Source organism: Nicotiana tabacum, chromosome 16 (genome assembly GCF_000715075.1).
Source record: "Nicotiana tabacum cultivar K326 chromosome 16, ASM71507v2, whole genome shotgun sequence".
Lineage (NCBI taxonomy): Eukaryota > Viridiplantae > Streptophyta > Magnoliopsida > Solanales > Solanaceae > Nicotiana > Nicotiana tabacum.
In genome coordinates this window covers 61,512,462-61,533,663 of record NC_134095.1, presented here as the reverse complement: position 1 = coordinate 61,533,663, position 21,202 = coordinate 61,512,462, and the positions used below count along the sequence as shown (strand labels likewise).

The window sequence follows — 21,202 nt, the reverse complement described above, 5'->3', positions numbered from 1 at the left end:
CTCCTCCTCATCCGTGCTCTCTACTAGCTTCAAATATGCTGCTTTTTTAGCTTCTACTTTCCTTTGGACCTCATCATTCTACCACCAGTCTCCTTTGTAGCCTCCCGCATAACTTTTTGAGACCCCTAACACCCCTAACATCTATGGCGTAGCTCTTAACACAAGAGAAAGGAACCAAGGCAAGTAAATACTCTAAAGCAACCCAATATAACAAACCAAAGCGGAATAGAAGCAAATAAACAATTAAAGACATATAACAAATGGAAACGAACAATAAGTAAAAATATGGATGCACAGATCAAGTAACAAGAGAGGGCATGTAACAAAGAAAGCATGTATTTAACAAATAAAGGCAGGTAACAACAAAGGCATGATATGAGTAGTAACACAGAGTAAAAAGGCATGATGTAGTTAAGATACACAGTTAAAGACCCATCCCGCATGCTTAACCCATGATAATATATATACACTGGTCACCTCGCATATATACTATCCCCACACATAAATCAAATAGCAAATAGTCCAATCAAGTCCTAATTCCCTCAAGTCAAGGTTAACTACGATAATTACCTCACTCCGCAACCAAATCAACAATCAAGCACGGCCTTGCCTTTCGAACAAGCCTCCAAACCAATCAAATCTAGTCAATTATCTGTCAAATAATTTAAAATAAGCTTTAGAAAGCACCCACGAAAGAAAAAGGTTCAATTTTGATCATTTTGAAAAAGTCAACAAAAGTTAACCCCGGAATCGCGTGGTCGAGATTCCAAATTCGTACCAAAACACTATTACCCATTCACCCCAAGCCCGGATATGTGATTTGTTTCGAAATCTAACGTCAATTTGAGGTCGAAATATCAATTTTATATAATCTCTAAATTCTACCCAAAATCCTAATTTCTACTGTGAAATTCTTAGATTTGATGTTAAAAACTCATGAAAAGTAGTTGAAATTAATTGAAAACTAGTTAAAGATGCTTACCAATGAATTTGGGAAGAAAAAGTTCTTAAAAAATCGCCTCTAGAAAGATTGGGGTTGAAAAATGATATAAATGAACTAAGTCCTAATTTTCTCTCTTTTACCCAACTGCAGACATCGCATTGTGAATACTTGGTCGCAAATGCAATGTCCGCAAACGCGAGACACCGATTGCAAATATGACCAAAATGATTGCAAATGCGAATGCCCAACATCCCCAAAAGCGATCATGTCCTCGCAAATACGAAGACACTCAGCCCAACCCCTTTATCGCAAATACGATCTGATGACCGCAAAAGTGAGCTCGCAAATGCGAGATCTGCAGACTTGCACCAGTTGTTGCAAGCCCATCCGCAACCCATCCGAAATTCACATGAGCCCCTCAAGCTCCAAACTGAACATGCACACAAGTATAATAACATACTACAAACTTAATCGCTACCTCAAATCATCTAAATAACATCAAATAACGAGAATCGATCACGAAGATTCTAAATTTCAATTTGAAAACTCAATTTTCATAATTTTTCACATAATGTGCCAAAATGCGCTCGAGTCACCCTGGACCCCAACCAAACGTGCGTATAAGTCCAAAAATATCATACGAACCTACTGACATCATCAAAACACCGATCCGAGATCGTTTATAATTGTTATTGACTGTGATCAACTCTAGCCTCATTATAAATCAAAATCACGCTTTCTTCAAAATTTTACGTAAAAGTTTTCCGAAAAACAACATGGACCACACACGAAAATCAATAAACATCAAATGAAGTTATTAAAGGCTTCAAAACACTAAAATTAAGGCTAATACTTAAAACGACCTATCAGATCGTCACACAAACCAATAGTGCAAATGACTAATATGGACCGTAAAATAAAAAGATTATAAAATACACACACACACACACACACACACATATATATATATAGAGAGAATAATTTATAAAGAGGTATTTTTATAGTTGGTTTGGTTTGATCTTTTTCGATTATTTTTTTGTTTAAAAATAAAATTAAATCAAGTCTAGTCGGGTTTTAAGAAAAAATTCAAAACCAAAAGTAAAACTAAATTAAATTAAAAAAAGTAGTCAATTTTTATGTCGCTTTGATTCGATTTTCGGTTTGGTTCAGGTTTTTGGTGTTCCATGAACACCCCTAATTATAGGAATGGTCCCTGCCAAGGAGTAAATCTTTTTAAAAAATAGTTCATCCATTTCAATTTATGTGACATAGTTTGAATTGACACAAAATTTATAAAAACTAAAGACTTTTGGAACTTGTGATCTAAAACATATCACATCTTTTGTTTGAATATAAACCTAACATTTATGAAAAGCTTGTCATCAAGAATAAACTGAAAAATGTAAAGTTAATTCTTTGCAAATTTAGAAATATCATTATTTTTGAAAAAATTTAAAAAAATTTAATTTATATACACTATCATCGTAATAAATATGCTATCAGGTTATCTTTCTTTATTGTAGTAACTAATCTATCTTATTTTCAAATTTCACATTCTAAATAGGTTATTCTTGAGGTAACTTGATAATGTAAAAAGTTATTTATACTAACATATATATAACATAAATTCTGAAAAAAGTGTGGTACATAAATACTAACATATATATAATATAAATTCTAAAAAAAAGTGTGGTACATAAACAAGGAAGCAATTATTTTTGTTTAATTAACGCTTCTCCACTACGAAGGGTAGCTTTGGTATAATTGGTAAAGTTACTGTCATGTGACCAAGAGGTTACGAGTTTAAGCCGTGGAAATAGTCCGATTCTTTCTTAGATCTCGCGCATAACGGAAGCGGGCAACCTTTTTATAGCTGGGGGAGTAAAAGGAATTGAAACTTAACAGTTTAAAATTTTCCGAACTAAACGCCACATTAATCATTTTTCCTTTCTTTTTCAAAGTCAAAAAGACATCAACTATAAGCATCTTCTTCACTCTCCCTCCCACATTGTTGGCTCCATACTCCACGGCCACTGGCCACTCCACTTATTACACCGCTCCTCTCTTTCACTCTTTCTGTTTATATACTATCACTCTTCGAAAAATACAAACCTCATAAAACAGACATTACTGTAATGTAAACAATAGATTTTTTCTCTTTCTTTCAAGCATGACTTCTAAAATTGCAAATGGTTACGCCATTAACAACAACAACAACAACAACAACACACAAAGCTCGCCGCCGACATCGCCAAAAAACCGGCAAAGTTCCCGGAGGAGGCTACGCAGGCGAGGAAGCTTCCGTCGGAGGCACTTGCTGCTGGTTGTGCCGCTTCTCTACTTCTCGGGACTGATCAGCTGCGTGCGGCCACTCTTTTCCCTGCTGCAACCACCTGCAGGTGCTGTATATCGTAGCCATGAGATTTTTCAGAAGCTTTGGACTGACATTCAAGCTGATAACTCTTCCTCTATTCAGGTAATTTTTCTTTCCTGGTTTTATTTATTACTTTGCTTAGCGGATCTGAAACTGCCTCTTCCACTGAAGAATCTTCGTGTTAAATTTGGAATTCGTGAAAGCCCTAGTGAACTTTACTTTTGTGAAAGCAAAAGGAAGAAAAGAAGAGAGAAGAGAATAGTGTTACTTCTAGCCTTTTACCTCGTAAGGGAAAAGAAAAATGAAGAGAAAGTCTTAGTTGAGTGTTAAAAGATCTATTGCTGGTTGTTTTCTGCGACGATCCAAAATAGTTGTCCAGTTTTCGCTTGGTTAATAGTTTTAAACTTTGACACGAATTTTGTTAAATGATTTGAAATGAAAATGTAATTTCTTTCTAAACATTATTGTAAATAACCACATTTTTTTTATCGTGACTAATTAGTCTACATTTGATGTCAGTTTGAGCACAAAATGGAGAATAATTTGGGACCACTGGATTATTTAATAGTTTGGTTCGAATGCATATGCTGCAGCTATCCTTCATTGCTTTATATAGTAGACATACACACACATCTGTAATTATGTATTTTTCTTTATAATGTCCTCAGAGTTAACTTGTGTACACCTCGACTAATCTACGTGTTACTTGCACCTCCTCTGTTTTTTTCCATGTCTCCATCGCTCCTCTCTGTTCTTGCAGTACCTTGCATAGGAACAGCAGTAATTTTGATTAAATATTGGGCTACTGTAATGATGAATTAGTCCAGTGATTGTGCAAAATCTTGTACTTTTTGTTTAATGGTAAGCGAAGTTGTACTAATCACAAGCACTAAGATGGTGCATAGTGTTTACAACTGTAATCTTACATAAACTCAGTTCCATTTCTAATCAGTGAGGAAATTTATAAGCCTATCAACATCATATACATTCTGCATTTTATACCAGTAAGCCAAAAAGGAAATGCTTTCTGCATTTTGGTAATTAGCTGATGATCTGTCAATCTTACTGTAGCTGTCTTCTGTCTGGATATACAAAAGGAAGTTAAAAGAGCAAAGACACTGTTCCACTGGAAATACTGCCTCAACTAAAGGTATCAAAATTGTTAGATAGTTATATGTAAATAGTCCTAGTCATATATGTAGTAGGAGTAGAATATGTCCTAGTCTCATATGTAGTTGGAGTAGAATATGTATTATATATAGGGCTCATTGAATCATTGTTAATAATAGATTTTTCTCCCGTGCATTCTTATATGGTATCACAGCTTCAGTGAGAAAATTATCGTTGTGCGTCATTCCAGCGACATCCGGGAAGAAAGAGCTCGTCACCGTGCAATTTTCCGGCAATTTCGTCTTGTTCCTTTGGTTCATCACCGGTACAGTGGTACTGTACATATACCAGTACCACCATCAGATCCGAAACTCTTTCCGGTTGACGACACAAGATTAATTTGCATTATCTCCTTATCGGTAAGTGTTGTACGAAAACCAACACTACCAGCTTGTTCGGAAAAGTAACTTTTCCGGCGCGTGTCAGCCATTCCGGCTACTTTTTGACAAAACTTCTTCAGGACAACTTACTCGTCCAGTGATTCTGAACCTAACCATATAAATTCCATCAAATTCTGACAACTTTTATTTTTTTTCCGACGTGAACAATACCCCTTTTCCGGCATGAACATTGATTTCCCGGCGTGAATAGTAATTGGGTGTGAAAGTTTCTGTTTTCAGGTTGTATTTTAGAACCTATTTTGTAGTGTGGAATTCGGCTTAGCCTCGTTATTTTCAAATTTTTTGTGCGACCTTTCGGCCAATTTCTGTTTATAAGCAACCACTTGGTTTTGTTGCTCAGGGGGAGTCTAGTGGCCTTGCATGTCGAATGCTCAGCTTGCAGATATTTTCACCAAGTCCCTCACTGGTCCTCGTATTAGTTACATATGTAACAAGCTCGGTACATATGATTTGTATGCACCGGCTTGAGGGGGAGTGTTAGATAGTTATATGTAAATAGTCCTAGTCCTATATGTAGTAGGAGTAGAATATGTCCTAGTCCCATATGTAGTTGGAGTAGAATATGTATTATATATAGGGCTCATTATATCATTGTTAATAATAGACTTTTCTCCCGTACATTCTCACAAAAATAACATATCTTGTTGACTTGTGCTGGATTTTATTCTTCCTTAGAACAACTCTCTCCATTTTGACTAATTTGTGTGCATTTAACTTTCCACAATCAGACTGGATTTTAGTGAAAATTTTCATTTTCAAAATGAAATGACAAAAATATTATAGGCAACAGAGAATTACCAGTATCAGTAAGAAGGTTTTGGTTTTTGAACCACCTTATAAATTAGTACAGACTATTAGCCTGATGGAAATCAAATTTAACCTTCACCAAGTCCAAATGGATGAAACTACGGGATAGAGTAAATTTCTAGCATTGATAATCAATTGTTCATTTGCTAGTTTTCATCTGGTCAAAATTATTAAGTTGGTGGGCATTGTAGGAATGCAGGTAGTTACATTAAATCAGGAACCTAACTAAATGTATTCCATTTCAGGTTCTCCTGGAGCCAATCTTTACTTAATTGTTGATGCCAATGGTGGCCTCAATCAGCAGCGATCATCGGTATGTTATTTCATGAGTCAATATGCCACTGTATTTCCCAAGTAATTTTCTGCTAACTTTTGTTAAAATTGCAAATTTGGTATACTTAATTTTGTACTTGAGTTTTCTATCTCTTATTTTGCTGGATTTATCCATGTTTTTTAAAATTGTCAGGTCATTACCAGAGTACAATGCTGCTGCATTCCTATTTCAAGTTTGAATTTTCATTGTAAATAAACACCAAGTAATTGTTTTTCGGCACCCTAACCTAATTAGAGAAACAGTATAGAAGACAGAAGTCATGGTGATTGCAATTGGTCGTTTTGAATAGCTAGATGGACATATGCTGCCTTGACATGAATTTGATATGCTTATTCAGTTGCTCAAAGTTGGGTAGATCAGGGGCACTACTGGTTTGTTAGTTAAGTCATGTAGTAGCTGATATAAGTTTCTAAGCGTCAGGACACGTTTTTTGGTATTTCTCTATTCATTAATGTAAATGAAAATTTAGCTTAACCACCCTTGTTGCTTTTAGTGCAGATATGCAATGCAGTGGTCATTGCTGCGCTATTGAATGCAACACTGCTTATTCCTCGTCTGGAGTTTCATAATGTCTGGAGGGATTCAAGGCAAGTTTTCAGAATAGTACTTTCCCTTCATGTGTAAATCCTACCAAGTAATGGTTGATAATTACACCTCATTTTCACCCCTTCTTATTTGATCTCAAGATCTCATACTCTCTGAAATTACACATTTAATGAAATCAAGAACATCCTTTACAAAAAAGTGGAAGGATGTGCAAGACAAAAAGAAATGCAATGTTGTGTTGGATTAAGGAAGATTCCTATATTTATTTTCTTATTTAGTTCTTTCACATTCTGTACCTTCTCTCTGTTTCTATCTGTGCACACCTTGTGCTGCTACAATGAAATGGGTGTGGGGTAATTGAAGAATATTCCTTTCCATTGGCTTTTATTTCTCGTGTTGAAAATAAAAATTTAAACTTCATTAACCACCAGAATGCGTAGTACAGGTTCAGTCACTACGTGCTTCATCTTGGTGCATGTTTTCTCATGTTAAATCACTATTTTGCTTCGAATACACCAATAATCGCATTCATTTAACTTCTGTATAACAAAGATTATTTTGGTGTTTCCCTTTTTGTCACATTGCAGTGGATTTGCTGATATTTATGATGAGGACCATTTCATATCCACCCTTAAAGATTATCTTACAGTGGTTAAAGAACTGCCAGCAGAACTGATGGAGAAATATGATTCCAATATCAGCAATATTCGGAATTTGCGAGTCCAAGCTTGGGCACCTCCAAGCTATTACCTGGAAGAGGTTTATCCTGTCTTGCTCAAGCGGAGGTATGTAGTTTTAAGGTTTCAGTTTATCTAAATTTATCACTTGTTTCACTAGTTAAAGACATTCCAAAAACTTTCTGCCAAATGACCACCGGAAAGCAGCTTGCATTTCTGTCTTCTTCTTTTACGTTTGGAAGGAACAAATTTAGTAGGTTCTTCTAATCTAGCATGCCAGCTTAATACTATTAGTATGTTTTTACACTCTTTTGCAATCATGTCAGCCAGGGTGAGAAGATACATCATTTTGCATCTCATTCTCGAATTACTAAGATTACATATGCTTATGACGGCTCATTAATGTGGGACAAGATTAATGAAATCTGATAGCGTGTATTACTACCTATTTAGAAGCCACAAATGAGAGGAGCTTAGGGTCAACATCTCTGCTTGAGCTGTTTGCTTAAAGGCTGTCCAACATGCTTACGGACATGTGGCAGTTGTGATATTTCAGGATTACGATGTTCTAATTTTATTGTAGACGTGTGCAGAATTTTGCTGAACCAGTGGACTGAACTTCGCATGTTCCACGTCGGTTGCAGCCTTTTTTAGATTGCCACGTGTGTGATCATGTTGGTCCACTTGAGATTTCCGTTTCTCGCACAGCTCTCGAACTTTGCTTTTATTTTGCTTGACTAACCAATATGTCTTATTGTAGGACTAAAAGTCTAAAATATAAGCTCCAAGGAAAAGCTTATATAAGTTGTTTCGGTAGTTTAAGCAAATTATAATTTCTTCATGTTTTAGCAAATTATAATTCAAATTAATTTTAAATCTTATATTATATATATATTTTTAAAATTATTCAAAGTGTTATAAAATGATAGCTCTTCTGTAAAAAAAAATGCAAAGTTGAAGAAAAATGTTTTTTCTATTTAATCCTGTTGCGGAAGCCAAATGTATATAGTGTGAATAAGTCACAATTACTATACCAAAAATTATGACAGCCACCAAATAAAATATTGGTTGTGTCCGAGGAGTAGGCAAAATTAGCCGAACCTCGTAAATTCTGGTGTTCCCTTTATTGTTGCTTTATTGTCTTATTTATTATTTGGTGGCTGTCATAATTTTTGGTATAGTAGTTGTGACTTATTCACACTATATACATTTGGCTTCCGCAACAATTGGTATCAGAGCCAAGGTACTGTCTAAGTATGCTCTGTGGTTGCAACATAGTTTGATCTTCCACATCAGAAAAGATTTATCTTGGTAACTGAGTCAAGGTTCTGTCTGAGTATGCTCTGTGGTTGCAGCTTAGTCTGATCTTCTACATCAGAAAGGAATAATCTTGATTTGTGTCGTCAGCTATTAAATAATATTTGTGTCAAATATGGGAGACAATAAACAAGAAGAATCTACATCAAGTGTCAACAATACGTCATCATTGACATCTTCGCTTATGACAAGAATTGTGTCAAATGCGAAATTTGCGGTAGAAATTTTTGACGGGTCCGGACATTTTGGGATGTGGCAAGGCGAGGTTCTAGATGTCCTTTTTCAACAAGGGCTAGATCTGGTCATTGAAGAAAAGAAACCAGATGTTATTGGAGAAGAAGATTGGAGAATTATCAACCGTGTTGCTTGCGGTACCATTCGATCCTACCTTGCTAGAGAGCAGAAATATCCATACACAAAAGAAACTTCTGCAAGTAAATTATGGAAAGCACTGGAGGATAAATTTTTGAAGAAAAACAGTCAAAATAAATTGTACATGAAGAAGAGACTGTTTCACTTCACCTATGTTCCTGGTACCACGATGAATGAACATATCACCAGTTTCAATAAGTTGGTCACAAATTTGCAAAATATGGATACAACTTATGATGATGGTGACTTGGCCTTAATGTTGTTGGCGTCACTTCCTGATGAGTACGAGCACCTTGAAACTACTCTACTCCATGGAAATGACGAAGTTTCTCTCAGAGAAGTTTGTTCGGCTTTGTACAACTATGAACAAAGAAAGCGAGAAAAACAGAAGAGCAGAGAAGGAGAAGCACTATTTGTGAGGGGTCGTCCTCAAAATCAAATGAGGACAAAGAAGGGAAGATCCAAGTCAAGATCCAGACCCAGCAAAGATGAATGTGCCTTTTGTCGAGAAAAAGGGCACTGGAAGAAAGACTGTCCGAAGTTGAAGAATAAGGCCAAACATAACAATGGAAAGGCCATTATGGATTCAAATGTAGCTGATTGTGATGATTCAGACTTCTCATTAGTTACAACAGAGTCATCAACATCATCAGACATATGGTTGATGGACTCGGCTTGTAGCTATCATATGTGTCCCAACAAGGACTGGTTCGTGAAATTTCAAGAAGGAGAATATGAAGTCGTCCACACAGCGGATAACAGCCCTCTTACCTTATATGACATTGGTTCAATACGATTAAGGAACCATGATGGAATGATCAGAACATTAACAGATGTTCGATATGTACCGGATTTGAAGAAGAATCTCATCTCTGTGGGAGCCCTAGAATCAAAAGGGTTCAAAATCATTGCAGAAAATGGAGTGATGAGAGTATGCTCCGGTGCACTAGTGGTAATGAAGGCTAATCGGAAGAATAATAATATGTACTGCTATCGTGGCAATACAGTTATTGGGACAACAACAGTGACATCCAATGACGACAAAGAGGCAGAAACAACCAATCTATGGCACATGCGCTTGGGACATGCTGGAGGAAAATCCTTGAAAACTCTATCAGATCAAGGATTGTTAAAAGGAGTAAAGGCTTGCAACTTGGAGTTTTGTGAGCATTGTGTTAAAGGGAAACAGACAAGGGTTAAATTTGGTACAACGATCCATAATACTAAAGGCATTTTGGATTATGTACACTCTGATGTTTGGGGTCCTTCCAAAACACCTTCATTGGGTGGGAAACACTATTTTGTAACCTTTGTTGATGATTTTTCTCGAAGAGTGTGGGTGTATACAATGAAAAACAAAGATGAAGTGCTGGGAATTTTTCTCAAATGGAAGACGATGATGGAGAATCAAACAGGCAAGAGGATCAAGTGTATTCGCACAGACAATGGAGGTGAATACAAAAATGATCATTTCAATAAGGTCTGTCAAAATGATGGCATCGTCCGACACTTCACTGTCAGACATACACCACAACAGAATGGAGTGGCTGAACGTATGAACCGGACCTTGCTGGAGAAGGTACAGTGTATGTTGTCCAATGCTGGCTTGGGCAAAGAATTTTGGGCTGAGGCAGTTACATATGCATGCCACCTCATTAATCGCTTACCATCTGCTGCTATTGATGGCAAGACACCATTTGAAAAATGGTATGGAAAGCCTGCTTTAGATTATGACTCTTTGCACGTGTTTGGCTCAACTGCATATTATCATGTGACGGAGTCAAAATTGGATCCAAGGGCAAAGAAGGCTATTTTTATGGGAATTACTTCTGGAGTCAAAGGATATCGCTTATGGTGTCCTATGACAAAGAAAGTAATATTCAGCAGGGATGTTACCTTTGATGAATCTGCTATGGTAAATAAGGTAACAGAAGACACCAAGCAAAATAAAGGTGCTTCTAAGCAGGTGGAGTTTGAGGGAAAATTTATTTTTCCTACACAAGAAGCAGAGGAGGAAACAAATGAAGATTACCCTCTGGAAGAAGAGCCAGTAGAGGAGATTCCAACTCAGGAACCTCAACAACAACTTGAATCAATAGCAACCAGCAGGCCAAAAAGAACAATAACGAAACCTGTTCGTCTCATAGAGACGGTTGCTTGTGCAACCTCAATTGTAGCTGATGATGTTCCTACCACTTATAAAGACGCTGTCCAAAGTTCAGAAGAAGATAAGTGGAGGATTGCCATGAATGATGAAATACAGTCCATTCATCAGAATCATACATGGAGATTGGCCAATCTCCCGAAGGGAAAGAAAGCAATTGGGTGCAAATGGGTATTTGCAAAGAAGGAAGGATTTCCTAACCAAGTAGATGTTCGCTACAAAGCAATATTGGTGGCCAAAGGATATGCTCAAAAGGAGGGAATTGATTACAATGAAGTGTTTTCTCCAATTGTAAAACATTCCTCCATTAGAATTATGTTGGCTTTGGTAGCACAATTGGATTTGGAACTAGTTCAGATGGATGTAAAAACTGCGTTTTTACATGGAAACTTGGAGGAGGAAATCTACATGACTCAGCCAGAAGGATTCAAAGTTGCTGGAAAAGAAAATATGGTGTGCAAACTTGAAAAATCGTTGTACGGATTGAAACAATCTTCTAGACAATGGTACAAGCGATTTGACGAGTTTATGTTGCAGCAAGGGTACAAGAGAAGCAAATACGATCATTGTGTGTATTTGCACAAGCTTAAAGATGGTTCCTTTGTATATCTTCTCCTATATGTTGATGATATGTTGATAGCTTCCAAGAATTCGGAAGAAATTGATAAGTTGAAGATTCAACTGAAGAAGGAGTTCGAGTTGAAGGATCTGGGTGAGGCAAGGAAAATTCTTGGCATGGAGATAATTAGAGATAGACGTTCAAAGAAACTCTGTTTATCTCAGAAAGAATATTTGAAGAGAGTACTACAACGTTTTGGCATAGATAACAAGACTAAGCCAGTTAGTACTCCACTTGCTCCCCATTTTAAGCGAAGTATTACTATGTCGCCAATGGATGAAGCTGAACGAGAGTATATGTCAAAGGTACCATACGCAAATGCTGTTGGTAGCTTGATGTATGCAATGGTTTGCACAAGGCCTGACATTTCACAAGCTGTTGGAGTTATTAGCAGATATATGCACAATCCAGGGAAGGAGCATTGGCAAGCTGTGAAGTGGATTCTACGGTATATTCATAATACTGTAGATGTTGGGTTAGTTTTTGAGCAGGAAGACAATCAGTTTGTAGTTGGATATTGTGACTCAGATTTTGCGGGTGATATGGACAAACGAAGATCAACTACTGGTTATGTGTTTACTTTTGCAAAGACACCAGTTAGTTGGAAGTCTACTTTGCAGTCAACAGTTGCTTTGTCTACAACAGAGGCAGAGTACATGGCTATTACAGAGGCTGTGAAAGAGGCAATTTGGCTTCAAGGATTGCTAAAGGAGCTTGGTGTTGAACAAAAAGGTATCACAATTTTTTGTGATAGTCAAAGTGCTATTCAATTAGCGAAGAACCAAGTTTATCATGCAAGGACGAAGCACATTGATGTTCGGTATCATTTCGTACGAGAAATCATAGAAGAAGGTGGAGTCACGGTGAAGAAAATTCATACTACGGAGAATCCTGCTGATATGCTGACAAAGGTGGTGACTGCGGTCAAGTTTTAACATTGTTTGGATTTGATCAACATTGTTGAAAACTGAAGATTGAAGATGAAGACACAATCAAAATTTGTTATTGAGAGAAAATTGAAGATGTGGAATTTTGCCAAGGTGGAGATTTGTTAAAGTAGTTGGCAGAAATGTTTGTCCCACATCGGTGAGAAATGAATAGTTGGGGGGTTTTCCCCCTATAAAAGAAGGCTTAATGTTTAGGATTTAAATACACCTCTCATTTGCCTTCTCATCTGTTTAAGACATTTGTATCTTCTCTCTTTAGTATTATTTCACTTGTATTTTTTGAGTGAAATAAAATATTGGTTGTGTCCGAGGAGTAGGCAAAATTAGCCGAACCTCGTAAATTCTGGTGTTCCCTTTATTGTTGCTTTATTGTCTTATTTATTATTTGGTGGCTGTCATAATTTTTGGTATAGTAGTTGTGACTTATTCACACTATATACATTTGGCTTCCGCAACAATTGGTATCAGAGCAATTTTTTCTATTTAATCCTAAGTGGGTTGTTGTTGTTGTTGTAATCCTAAGTTTTAACTATTATTCTTAGAGTCTTGTATCTAGCATGACTCTTTTTCAATTTCTAGTGGATGCTACTTCATTTTCCTAGTAGGAAAGAATGTTAAGAGCTGGCATTCACAGAGAAGAATGTAGTTAGCTGTAAATATCACTTTCTTTTGTTACTTATGCAGACCTACATTATCCATTCACTAGTTACTTTATATGCAGGGTTGTTCATATTTCCCCATTTGCTAATAGATTATCAATGCATCTTCCATCTCATCTTCAATTCCTGAGATGCTTTTCCAATTATGAAGCTTTGAGGTTCTCCTTGGCCATATCGACACTTGCAAAGAAGTTAGTCAAGCGCATGATTGAGAGGAGCTCTAACTCTGTTGGGAAGTATATTTCTATCCACCTTCGCTTTGAGGAGGTACAGTCTCTCTTCCTAGTTCTGCTTGCAAAGGATTTTCTGGAAGTCCATTGACACTGTTGATCAACAATCTAATGATGCAAACTCCCTCTTACATGTGAAGGACATGGTAGCCTTTTCATGTTGTATTTATGATGGAGGAGTGGTTGAAAAGTCAGAAATGGATGTGGTACGTGAGAAAGGATGGGGGAAGAAGTTCAAACAAAAATATCGTGTTATTGCACCTGGTCTCAACCGCATAAATGGAAAATGTCCTATGACCCCTGTAGAGGTTAGAATTTATTTTTATCTGTTTACCTTCAAATAAAATTGGGCTTCCTATCTGGAGCAAGAAAATGGATGTATCAGTATTACACTACCTAAGTCATATCCTGATCTAACTGTTATATTTCTCCGCAGAGGAGAAGGTAATTCTTATAGGCTGAATGCAACTCTTATGCCTTAAGTGCTAAAAGTGAAAATATTGCACCAACGTGCTGTATTTCAGCCTTGAACACCAGCCAATTCTCAATTAGAAATAAATTGTACAATTGAGAAGCTTTCAGAGTAGATCTGGAAGAAATTATTTGTTATACTTGTTAATACTTGTTAATACTTGGAGTGTCTACTGCAAATTGCTACAAGTCAAAATTGCATTTTAGTGCACTCTTTTGCTGAATGTATCTTTTAGAAGGGCTAGGTCTCTGAGGCTTGATGGGACACATGCCAATGTTGACCTTCCGAGGAGTCAGGAAATTGTGAATCATTTTTAGTTTCTCTGCTTCAAACACTATGTGTTTCTTCTCAATGATCTTTCTTGATGAATAGGGGCTGGGGTTAGGATAGATACAGGGAGTGTAACCTTTCTCTTATCTTTTTGGTTTTCCTAACTACTCTGGTAATCAAAAGAGGTGAATATATTATTGGTATAACTTGTAGAAGCTTTGTGTCTAGCTGTCGAACTAAAACCTTTACAAAAACCTTATTCTGTTCCTGGCAAGCTTTTAGATGGATAGTCCTAGGGCTTGTTCAATCATTCTACCCCTTTTCATAAAACTGAGAGACATTATAATAATTGCATATGTTTGACCATAAATGCTGAGAAGTATTTTTCTAACTATATTCAGTAAAATCATTTTTCACCTTGTGGGGGCTGCTATCTTGCCAGGAATATCATGAAGTGAAGAAGAATAATGAGAGTGCTGCCAATTTTTTCTTTAACTTAGACAAATTTAGAAACAGAAACAAGTAAAGGAAGGTCGTATACTTTATCAACCATGATTTTTGGGAAAAGATGTTAAAAATGAAAAGTTCAATTTTTATTTTCTTTCAATATGGAATGCCAATTAGTTGAGAGGTTATTTTTCTGATTTAAGGAAAAGGCATAAGTACCCCATGTGCTATATCCGAAGTTCCAGGGGCACATCTTTACTTTCCAGGGGTCCTATTAACCCCCCCCCCCCCCCTCCCCCCAAAAAAAAAAAAAAAAAACTTTTTTTTTTCTTATTTGCACCTTATGTGGTGATGTGGACCAAAAAGTGACCACCTCCTTCAAGCGCGTGGGAACTTAAAGAAAAAAGTTGTAACGATACGAAACGGCCATGTGTTAGTCTCAAAGCTGATTTTCGAGAGTCCTTCGTCCTAAACACACTTGAGTTTCATGAACATTTTGTCACCCATTTTCAAGAGCTTCAAATCTGATTTTGGGTCTCACAATTCAACGAAATCTCAGCTAAATTCGCACCAATCAAGCTCAAATTTCTGCAGCTGCACAACATCATCATCAAATCCTAGCAATCAATTTCGCCAACAACCAAGAATTTTAACAAATCTATTTTCTTGCTCTTCAAGATTTTTCAGGTTCAACAACGGTGGATTCGAAATTCTTTCTCCATTTTCGAATCTCAGTAGCAACTAAGGATCTAGAATGAGTTTAGCACTTAATTCTCAACTTCAAAACTTCAACAAGCTTCGAATCTGCTCAGCACCTCCAATTCTTTTTCAAGTTCATACAAGAACAATAACAATAACAATTGTACTTTTTATTTTTTTAATTATATTTTGGATTTAAAAAGAAAATAAAAAAGGAAGAAAATAAAATAGAATTAAAAAAATAATAAGAAATTGCGAAATTACACGTGGCAACGCGTGTATTTCACTGTCTACCAAGAGTTTGGTATATACGCCACGTCATCACTTAGGATGGTGTTTATTACACTTTAAAATCGTTCGGAAGGGTAATAGGACCCTGTAAAGGAAATGTGTGTTCCTGGAACTTCGAGTATAGTTTAGGGGGTACTTATGCCTTTACCCATTTATTTATAATATCAATTTCATTGCTCAAACTGCAGGTATACGCAGGTATACAAATTCTTGCATTTAGTACTTCATTGTAGCCTTCAGTTACTCTTTTGTTTCATATATTTTTCTTTGTCAGGATAGGTCGGAATGATGCTCAGGGGTATGGGATTTGCCAAAGATACTCCAATATATTTGGCTTCTGGGAAGATTTACCAGGCCGATAGATATCTAGCACCTCTTCGAAAGATGTTTCCTCTCCTACAAACCAAGGAGACTTTGGCAACCAAAGATGAGCTTGCTCCATTTGAGGTATAAGTTGTTGATGAGAAGTCATTTCTTTTAGAAAAATAGTGTGTGGGACATGGTTGACCACCTCCAATACCACCATCGAATGCACTAGTATTGGACCAACTCAGTAATGGACATATCCACTGTCTATTTCTGCTCTAACTGAACCTAAGTTCTTGGACAAGTATTTCTTCGAGGGATGTATCTAGTACATAGTAGTTTAAAATTCTTTCCTCTCCTCACTTTTGTAACTTTTTGCATCTTCTTGATGCCAGCAATGAATCCTACTTCATAAAAAAAAAATACATTTCTTCCCAAGCTACCATTTTCCAAATTACCACAGCTAAGAAATTGCACTGAATCAAAGAGATATTGTGCTCTCTGCACAGCCAATTCAACCAACATTGATTTGCATCTAATGCCAGAAGCACTTCCAAGTTCCGACAAGCTAATGATTTATCAGAAGTATAATTTGGCTATTTCAAAATTTTGAGAATTTATTCAGTATGACATAGAAAGAAACCAGCAAACAGGATTCTAGTGACTGGACCTTTCATCCATGCCATAGCCGTGTTGTGTCATTGGAATTTTTTGGAGTTCTATGTTACTAATTTACTATTTAGTGGAAGCAGCTAGCTGATTGTCCAAGCGTATAAACAAGTTCACTTCATTTCATTCCATTTTATTTTGTTTTATAGGGTTATTCATCAAGACTCGCTGCTGTGGACTACCTAGTATGCTTGTTTAGTGAGGTATTTGTAACCACTCAAGGGGGAAACTTTCCTCATTTTTTGATTGGTCATAGAAGGTACCTTTTTAATGGACACGCCAAGACTATCAAACCTGATAAAATCAAGCTTGTATCTTTATTGCAGAACACAAGTATAAGGTCAGATCCTTTTCCTATAGCTGTCTTCTATTTTCTTTTCTTTCTGCTTCTCGTATAACTGAAAGTACAATCCAGATTTTGTTGCCTGCATTATACACCGATAGGTAGAAGATGTGATCACGAAAAGCATCAGTTGCTGATAGTTCATGATCCCAAAGTTAGAATTACATGCACTTTTACGCATATGAGTCAACTTATTTGCTCATAAATCATATTATCTAATGGCAAAAAAATTTAATACTGCAGGTAAAAAAAAAGATAAGTTTTTTATTTAACTTCCTAATTCTGTTTCCATTATAGGAATTAAAGTAAGACGTGATCATTTACCTGAATCGGGAAGGATTTGTGCCTCCTTTGGACCAGAACAGTTGAAATGCAAAATGAATGGTGAGCTCAAATGTACATAGTAACAGACTAAAGGGCATGAAATGGAATAAACCTACCCCTAAAAAGTTGATCATTTCAGAATGTTTCCGAGGCTAAATCTAACCTGATTTTGAAACACGAGGAATAAGTTATAGTATGAGTCGATCCTAATACATTCTAGGTTGTCTCTCACCAATCTAGTATCATCTCTGAGTTCATCTCATCTTTACTCATCCCACTTCTCTTAAATTTCCAGGCAACTTTATCATAATCGTCAAGAGCATAACATCATTTCTTTTCTTCTTTTTGTTTTCTTTTTTCATAATTGTTTTTTTTCATGTACTGCTAAACAGCTGGATTGAATTCAAGGGTCAAATGGGATCAATGCTGGCCGAAAGTGATAGGAAGGGCATAATGGTACCTAGAGTTAAGAAGTCCACCAGAAAAGGTTCTATCTATTCGAATCCTTTGCCTGAATGCAGGTGTCTTTGGGAGTCAAAAAGAGCTACCAACCGAAGCAATTCGTACCTCATGGTAGATCGCTGAGATTCGTCCCTGGTTCTAAGTTTCTTCTGATTTTGAGCAGTCTAAGTTGATCAACTAATCTGGGATCCTTTTGCAAGCACCATTTACTCTTCTATTTTGGTTGTTATTTGCGTAATGATAACAAAGTCTCCACGTGCTGCCATGCTATCCATGGAAATCAGTATACTTCCAGCTTATCATATTGGGGTATACCAGTTTATGTGCCAATAGAATGTGGTGGAAAAGAGCTGAGGCTCCAAGTCCAACATTGATTACAGGAACCAAAGATTGTCAAAGCATCTCAGTCGAGATCATGAGAATTTATTTTCCAGTTTTTCCTTAGCCAGCAAGGCAGGACATTTCATCTGTCTGGAGTTGATATATCAGTTTCTCAGATCCTAAAGGTTTCAGTTATTCTTTTTTATAGTGTAGATTCTTGGTTCTTTCTCCCTTCTTTAATTTTGTTACTGCCTTTCACATTGCTTCTGGGAAGTTTGTACTCTAATACTCTACCTATTATAATACTATAAGTTTTAGTAAATTGAATTTCAGGATTTATCGTGCCAATTGTTTCTACCTAAGCAAGTGTCTTGAGGTCTTTTGCAGCTTTATATAATATTGGACTAAGATGAACTTAAATGAAGCGTCATGGAGAATGAAGATTCATATAGCCCAACTTGCTTGGGTATTTCCCGTAAGGTAAGAGAGCTTAAGGAGGTTTAAACTTCGTAGTGGTTATGTAAGGGGGAAACAGAAGGGGTTATTATATTAAGATTCCATGACACTAGCCCCTCTCCATCCAACTCATTGTAGCTTAATGATGAAGATGGATTCTTCAAAAACGATAGATTTGTACTCTTTATTTTATCTTTTAGATGAATAGAAAGTTACACGACCTCCTCTTTTCCACCTATTAAAATATTTAATTGGGTACGTTTATTGCAAAATTAACTCAGTTTTCTTTTTATGCATTAAAATTATGATTTTTTTCTACCTTAGATGGTATATCTATATCATATTTATGTGCCTGATTATAGTGGTAGTTCCAGTTTCATGGATATCTAAAATTTAAGCATATATATTTAGCGGTATAACATAAAACGTTCGTTTACATGCGACTTACTTAGTTTGGTGCAGAACATAGGTTCTTTGTTATTTGTAGGAGCGACAAACGGACGGGTCGGGTTGGATATGGTTTGGGTTGAAAATGGATAAATTATCCAACCCGATCCATATTTAATACAGATAAAAAACGGGATAACCGGCTGATAATATGGGTAACCATATTATTCATGACTTCTTGAATATGATCACTTTTTGAGGAACCCCAATTTGAGGCTTTACAAATATAAAAGTTAAACCCATTGATTGGTCATTTTCTAAATGGATAATATGATTCTTATCCATATTTGACCCGTTTTTAAAAAGTTCATTGTCCAACCAATTTTTGAGTGAATAATATGGGTGATTAACTATTTTCGTTTAACCATTTTGCCGGCCCTAGTTATTTGTATTATCTACTTTAATTTATGTATGGGCTTAAAGATATTTAGTTATCCTTGCGACGGTGGCTTTAATATTTTTTGTTCAGAAGGGACATTATATTGGGGGTACTGAAATAGTTACTGAACTGGACATTGTTGGCTAAAGTTGTCACGTCTGCTTTTATGATGTTGAGTTGCTGAAAATGTTCCATGAGAAAATGAGTACTGCATGCTAGAATTGTGCTCCATAGCTTCTTCATTGCTTTGTTTTGGCAGTCACAGCTCTAGTATAGTAACAGTCTGTATTAATCCAACTTTGCTCAAAGATACTGAAGAACACCTCCCATTTTTGCCAAACGGAGCTGTAGAGCAGAAAAAATGTGGTTACTGTTCTCTCCTCCTCCACTTGACATAAGGAACGGGCTAAAGTCCAAGATGGGAAATCAATGGAGACTTTTTCGTGTACGTACTAAATTATAAAGTTATTTACCCTAAATATCTAAAGTTTGCTATTTATTAAAGTTGACTGGATTTTTTCTACAAATTACATACTCCATGATTAGGGCAGCGTTTGTCTCTCATCTCTTCCATCTTCCTTTCTCTCTCCTCTTTTCCTGTTCTCTGACACCTCCATCACCGCCGAAAAACAGCCAATTATAGCTTTGAATCAAACCATACTACTTAAATTGTATAGTTAGCGGCCAAATCAAAAGACCCTAGTCGTCTTCTTCGCAGAAATTGACTTCGAAATTTCTGATTCAAGAATCTATATCAGATCCCATCACCTCCAAACTTCGAATTCAGCTTCGTATTAGTGTTTCTAACAAGAATCTATATTATCCAGTTAATTTCTCACATAAATTTCAAGTCTCCGATGAAATCCAGTTTTCTCGAAGTGCGACAATGTGCGCTTTCAATGGTGGACCTTGAACTTTCCCCACCCCAAATCCTTCATTTTCAATTAATATCAAGTTTTTCAGTTCAAACGAACACGGATCAGGGCAAATGAGTAGATTTGGAATTCATTCTCTACTTTTCTTTTTATAACAAATCGAGTAACAAAAGAAAAATATATGATACGTCAGCTTACAAATTAAACAAATTTCCTATAAATTTAATACAAAGTTGATATGTCCACAACAACATATAAATTAAACATAAATTGCATACAACTAATTATACTGTATACAACCTATTTATAACTTATCTGAAACTTCCATACATCATACTTACCTGCTTTAATCATGCGGGGTGGACTAGTTTAAGCATGCAGGGTGGACTAGTTTATTTATGAAAGATTCATGGAAGTATTTCTCATTATGTGATTGTGTATGCATGACGTGACAACCATTAAAGTGGGAGAATTAGAGATCAAGTATGGAGATTTCTGTATTTTTGAGGTTTAGAGACTTGGTATTCTCAAAGCCAGACTATTCTTTTGGTTGCGGATTGTGAAAGTGTTAAGGGTTAAGACAACTGATCGCATGTATGATGGATAGGGTCATTATGGATTTTGAAAGGTTATTTACTTATTTCGGAATCGTTTAAATCGGCTTGGGGGCCTATTAGTAGACCTAATGAGAACATGTATTCTATACTGGATTGAATTTGCTTACTCAGCACAACATTTGCTATGGGTGTGCAATCGGGTGGAGTTGATCTTACTCAATCCCTGATATATTTCACTTGTTACTCCCTTATGCTGTGATGATTCGTGAAACGACTTGATTATGCACACACATGTTGTAGTTTTGTTCAGGCCTTGTGGTGGTA

General features: G+C 36.4%; 1 protein-coding gene across 2 annotated transcripts; it reads left to right on the top strand.

The window, feature by feature from the left end:
- The first annotated feature begins 2,922 nt into the window (after positions 1-2,922).
- On the top strand, positions 2,923-18,499 carry LOC107786436 (O-fucosyltransferase 10). 2 transcript variants are annotated; one of them, XR_012700064.1, is made up of 11 exons: positions 2,924-3,419; positions 4,389-4,467; positions 5,941-6,008; positions 6,528-6,616; positions 7,163-7,360; positions 13,393-13,597; positions 13,701-13,868; positions 16,019-16,186; positions 16,864-17,054; positions 17,355-17,441; positions 17,774-17,911. XR_012700064.1 is itself a non-coding variant. In XM_075232868.1 (10 exons), the coding sequence occupies exons 1-10, from the start codon at positions 3,114-3,116 to the stop codon at positions 17,964-17,966; spliced, it is 1,665 nt and encodes a 554-aa protein (XP_075088969.1). In that variant the 5' UTR covers positions 2,923-3,113; the 3' UTR covers positions 17,967-18,499. The 2 variants fall into 2 exon arrangements, 1 of the variants encoding a protein (XP_075088969.1); XM_075232868.1 differs by lacking the exon at positions 17,355-17,441 and having other exon boundaries at positions 2,923-3,419; positions 17,774-18,499.
- Positions 18,500-21,202: the final 2,703 nt, after the last annotated feature.